The 6,000-nt window shown below is 42.7% G+C and overlaps 1 protein-coding gene across 3 annotated transcripts in view; it reads right to left on the bottom strand.

The window, feature by feature from the left end:
- Nucleotides 1–2,908: 2,908 nt before the first annotated feature.
- The window catches only part of MED27 (mediator complex subunit 27), an 83,667-nt gene continuing 80,575 nt past the window's right edge, over nt 2,909–6,000 (bottom strand). For all 3 annotated transcript variants that reach the window (XM_061352729.1, XM_061352728.1, XM_061352726.1), the window contains 2 exons: nt 5,401–5,478; nt 2,909–3,391 (listed from right to left, as the gene is read on the bottom strand). In XM_061352729.1, coding sequence (XP_061208713.1) covers nt 3,257–3,391; nt 5,401–5,478 — 213 coding nt within the window. In that variant the 3' untranslated portion in view covers nt 2,909–3,256. The remainder of the gene's footprint in view (nt 3,392–5,400; nt 5,479–6,000) is intronic.

The following is a 6,000-nucleotide window of genomic DNA, read 5'->3' as shown; positions in this document are numbered from 1 at the left end:
CACTCGCTGGCACCAGGAGCACAGGCGGTGGGGCTGGCACATGGGAGAAGAAAACCAGCTCTCTTCACACCAGGTGTGCGAGAGCAGAGCGTGCACAGGGAGCGGGGCAAGTGATACCAAGGGGATGCTGAGCGGGGTGAGGCAACGCGCTTTTCCTGCATTATTAGGTGAGATTAATACATCATTGGAGTATAAACAATGGTGCTGCTCTGACATACAGAGCCTGAGCCACTGGAAGCAGCACCATTGTTTCTGCGTGGAGATTGGTTTCCTTTGGCTGCTACTACTTCAGCAGCAGCCCTTGCCTTGCAGAGACAGGCATCAAGAGGAATGCAGTCTAGGATCATAGAATGGTTTGGGTTGGAAGGGACCTTAAAGATCATCCAGTTCCAATCCCCAGCAGGGATTAGAAGATGCTCTAGAGGAGATGAGACAAATGCTCTTGAGGGATCACAGCCCTCTCTGTTTGCCTCAAAGAGCAGAGCTGTGTTAAAAGCTGCAACAAACTCCGACAATTAAAAGCAGCGAGGTTGCTCATCCTGCAATTAAACTGCTCTTTGTCACCCATCCCTGTTAACTAAGGGTGAAATAATAGTGCCCATCACCCAAGCTACAGAGTGGGGGAAGAACACCACAATGCTGTGGCAATCTCCCACCTTCTATTCCTCACTTCCTGAACTCAAAATGAGCCTCTGCTCAATTGGAAATCCCCATCTCAGCAATAACCCAGCACTGGCCACTGAGCACTTGGACCTCAGGGCAGCGAGCAGAGCCCAGGCACACGCTGCAGTTTATAAGCTTTAGATGAGTTCTGGGTTGAATTCTACTCTCCAAGACAGAAATATCTCAACCTGTTGCACTCCAAGGCTTGCAGGGATGGAGATCACCATTTCTTCCAGGGCCTCTATGAGAGGAGATTCCCTCCTACTGCAGTTCCCGGGGGAATGAACGTGACCAACAGGTTTGCATGTCTCCAAGACAATTATTTTTGTGCTGAGGTACCAACAGTGGGTTTTATGCCTTTCCATCAGGCTCGCCAATTACAGGTTTAAAATATCAGGCTCAATTAACACAGACTGGCTGATGCAGTTTCCTACAGCTCATTAAAAGTACCGAGACATGATGCCACACACAATACTTTAGTGACCGTCAGGATTTGCTTTCTGCACCATTATTCCAGCATAAACAGGATGGAGCAGTGCCTAAAGCAGGTTGGATACCGTATTATGACCTTTATATTAACAACAAAAAAAAGGCTTACACTATCAGAAGCCCAAAGCTTCTAATTAGTGCAGTAATGGGACAGAGAGCAGGGATGCCTATCTACAAGGTGCTCTCTCATCTAAGATGCACACGTTGCTCTGTCTTGGGTGATCTTTGTACCAAGAAGGCTACTTGGGTCAAACAACAGCATGAAAAGCTGTCATTAGGCAATTCAATTGCAAGTGGATTTGAAATGGCCTTTATCCCATGTGGCAATGGTTGTGTTTGGGGACTGGGAATAATTAAGAAGTTAAAAGGAATCATACCTCACTTACCAACATCCTCGAACACATACACACTCACTCTTCTTCACTGGTGCCTCTGAAGGAAGTCACACACATGCTTTTTCCTCTCTTTTACAGAGCCAGCCTTGCACAGACTTGTGTAACTAGAAAGCTGCAATTCCCACATCGCACAGTCCTTGCAGGAAGGAGTTGCTGTCTTTGGGAGCTCAGTCTTTCATGTTACCAGCAACTACAGTTAATTTAGTACCACACAAGTACAGGGTGATACTGAAGTTCCTTCATTTTTCAGTTTTCACAGCTATAAAATGGGCTGTTTCACAAATGCTGTAGGTTCAAATGATACTAAACAAGTGCTTTAAAGCCTCTGAGCATCTTATTTCAACTGGCTTCTTCCCCTTCCTGCCCTGTTTTTGTGTCCCTTTCATCCCCTTCTTTCTCTTAAATGTGATTAACTTCACTCTGCACTCCTTGCTGAGAGCCAAACCCAACTTTGCCACCACCAAAGCCCCCGAGAAGGACATCTTTTCCTTCTGCCACAGCTTTTGTAAGCAGAAGGAACCTTATAACTCAGTGTATAGCATACTACCTTAATGTCAATTTGTCTGGAAATTAACTGAGTGACAAAGCTTCAGACCTCCCTTACCAGCTCCCCAAAGGAAGCTTATTACCAAAGCCATCGTGGATTGTAAAGGAAACAAGAGTGCACTAGTGGGAATCACAGTGGAATTAATCAAAGTGGCTATCAGGAGCTGACAGATGAAATGACAGTCCTGAGGAAAATCCCACAGAAGGCACAATCTGCTACAGTCCCAGTCAGGACCAAGGACCTTCCCCATCTTTGGGTGAAGGAAACATTGCTGGGGCTGGTCAGAGCTGAGTAGTCCAAGTGCAGTGATTACCAGGAGGGATCATACTATCCCCTGGCATGTTGCAGGTAAATTTTAGATCCCATAGCAAACCTGCTGTATGTGTCTGTGCTGCTGAAGCTGTGCTTTAGGGATGAATTCTTTCACTCCTTCCAGTCCTAAACCACGACAAGCTGTCACTGTCCATCACACGTGTCCCAACCACTTAATACATGCAGATTATGCTAATGTTTTTCATTACAATCTTAGCAAAGGGAAGCATCTGTTGCCCCCACCATAGACAGTATATTGCATCTTCCAAGCTGCCACATGCCTTTGAAATTCCGTGTTTGATCAACACCATAATCTCTTCCACCCCCCCCCTTCCCCGCCCAGTATCAGCATTCAGATAAGCAGCCTTGCAACAACCACCCCACATCCTATCTGCAGTATCTTTTATATGTTTCCAGTTTTTCTAAAGAAAAGAGCAGCACTGAAAATTCCCCACCAAACCCAAGGATTCTGTTCATCAAATAAAAAAAAAAAAATCACAAATTCTGGAATATAAAATTTATTTCAAACTTGTAAAAGTCTTCAACATTGCAAATTCTGTCACAAAACACAAACTGTACACAGGTATTTTTACTAAGGTTTAGAATAATGACTTATTACTGTCATTTCCCCTCAGAAGTATCAAGCGATCACACACAGCTTCTTACCATCCTCTTCGAAATCCTTTAATCTCACATGTGCCTTGCAGAGTCTTGGCTTTTAGAGTCAAATGTATTAGTGCAATCTGAGTACAGGGTGAAAGGTTCAGAAACGGAATCACCTATCAAACCATCAGCTCTCTTCCAAGCCCCCCCCGATTGTCCACCCCTCACGTTATCAGGGTCTGGGCTCCTACTGCCTGCAAGTGTCATGAAAAGCTTCAAGTGTTCGGAAATCCCTCCATGTGGGTGGCAGGCCATCCTGCAGAAACTTTCCGCAGCGCTGGCATGGAGCCTGGAACAGCTTTATGTAACTTCTTAACCAGGTCTAAAAGGAAAAGGGAGAGAAATTAAGAAAACTGGATAGATGTTCCCCTTTGTCATCATTCTTGTCAAACAGCGATAGTAGCAAGGACAGAGAATGTACTTTGGCGAGGCCCCAGCGAGGTATATAGTGATTTTATAAACAGAAACATGCCCAAGATTACAAGGTCACTGTATAGCTGAATTCCCACTTTATTAATCATGTTGTGCTTTTTCAAGTCACTTAAGCGAATTTGTTAATAGAAATTCTTGCACTCTGAGCAGGAGGTATCTGTAGCTAGAGAAACTACATTGATGGAAGGCAAGTTTTGTAACGTCCCTCATATTTTCACTGGAATATAATTGTTCCTGATGGGTACCTTCTTGAAGCGAATATTGGTTTGTCTCTTCCTATGATCATCTATCACACCCCTGCTGCAATCATACTGCAGCAGTCTCAACTCTTCATAGCTGAAGATTTAAGGACTTTCACAACAAGCTAACTTCCTCTCTAATGTGATTTTAAGATCAATATTCATTGGTCATAAAAATACCGTATCATTTTAAATCTGATTACACTGATAAATATATATATATAAAAGGCTAGTTCAGAACAGCACAGTAAGTTTAGGTGTTCCTAGGTACAGTCCCTGCCTCTAGAACGGATTGTTTCCATCATCATACATAGCAATGAGCATTACATAACTCAATTCTCAACTCAAGGAGATACAGAACTAAAAAGCACCTAGGCCAGCAGATTTATACTGTGAAGAATGAACATGAATCTTGTCATTTAAAGTCCTATTGAATAGCATCGATGAGAGAAAACTGTTTTCTGAAGAAGAGGTCAGCTGAGTTTATTGAAACAAATCCTTCCATCTTCATCAGAGCCTTCTCTATAGAAACCAAACCTTTGGACGTCAATAACTGTCCTCCAAGAGAACTAGATCTTCTCTGGGTTTAGCAGTGAATACAAGGACAAGGGCAAGAGAACACTACAAGTAAATTGCTGTTATTTACTTGAGTTTGGATGGGCTTTGCTTGCAATACAGAGAAATCAAATTTTCTGAGCCATAATACAAAAATAGGTAAATGAAGTTAAATTGTGCACTTGAGACATCTGTTGACAGCAAGGAGGAAAAAAAGGGTTCTTCATTCCCATCAGAAAATAAGGACATCATTATATCCTGTCATGTGGATTGCACAACTGATGTGAAAGGACCAGCACTTCTGGTGTACATCTGGTTTTGCTTTCTTGAAAGTTTCAAGAGTTTTATCAAATTGAGAAGGCAGCTCCATGGCTTAACCAAAGGTGTTACTCATCCTATTAAATCCCAGTTTTCAGAAGTGTGTTAAACATGAATTTGACCAGTTGAGAGCCACTCTGAAAAGCATTTCAAAATTAGATCAAGATGCACTCCAAGAGAAAAGACCTTTGCAAACCTCTCATCTTAGCGGCTGTTTTATGAAATAAAGAAACCAGCACAGCAGGTAAGGGAGCCTGACTGTTCTGAAATTACACAGCTGAAATTAAAGATGCAAAGATATAATAGAACCAATGCTACTGTATACACCTAAGGATTGTGAGAGACAAAATTAGAGGGTACCAACTGGGAATCTCCTCTTACCAGAGAACTTCCAGCAGAGCAGACTTAACTACATTTAGAACTCAACTTCTTGCACAGTATGAACAAAGTGAAAGGGATGGGCCATAAGGAAGCACTTTGTTGAGTTTTTCCTACTGTCTTTCTAGCTGGTCCTATCCAGACCAGCTCTGTAAACAGGAATCATCAAGCTAATATTGAGACCTGTGACAGAAGAACCATATACAGCTCAGTCTTCCAACACCAATTATCGCAGGGTAGTGAGAATGAGCTCTTCATTCAGGTATGAGAAACAAGAATTGCAGTCTCTCCTGTCTAACTTGTTTAAACAGGTGAAGCAATTTCAACTGCATCAGAACTGTTTAATGTCAATCACTGTAAGGATGCTGAAGTCAGTCTGTATGAAAAATGTATTTTCCAATACACTTACCATGAAAGATCTGACTACCACATCTGGCATTTGAGGCAGCTGGTAGTGCAATAGAGCAGTGGTTGCGTGATCTGTCACCTGTAACAGGCAAAAGGAGAACAAACCGTTATCCATCTGTATTTTAGACACAGCAGTGTTAATCTGTAGGAAAACAGTATAAATTCCATGGGGAAGTAGCAAACCAAGGATTCCAAGACATTCTCAAGGTATTCTGGGTACCTTTTGCCAGCAGCCTTCCATTCCCTCTGCCAGCTTCACACAAGGATCAGTTGAAGCAATCATGATAAATAACTGTATGCATGCAGTAAAATCAAGCACACCTTTGGAAGTTCATAAACATGATAAAACCTAACAGCACTGGTAAAAGAATCTAAACCGGTGGCTAATGTGAGCCAAGGGATGAGGAAGGCAACCAGCTCTGTGCCACGTGGAACACTAAACTAACATGCTTTGGACTACCAGCCCAGCCATAAAAAGCTAAAAAGGGCCCAACCCTTTTGTACCAAATAAAAGCATCCATAGCAAATAATTTGCCTACCTTTCCCATACCTACAGCATAAGAGCAAAATCTATGCTCCTGTGACTGTCTTCTGTGAAATC

Source organism: Neopsephotus bourkii, unplaced genomic scaffold (genome assembly GCF_033783945.1).
Source record: "Neopsephotus bourkii isolate Nb327-2 ecotype Australia unplaced genomic scaffold, CSIRO-AGI_Nbou_v1 NB_659, whole genome shotgun sequence".
Lineage (NCBI taxonomy): Eukaryota > Metazoa > Chordata > Aves > Psittaciformes > Psittacidae > Neopsephotus > Neopsephotus bourkii.
This window is presented reverse-complemented; position numbering and strand designations above follow the sequence as displayed.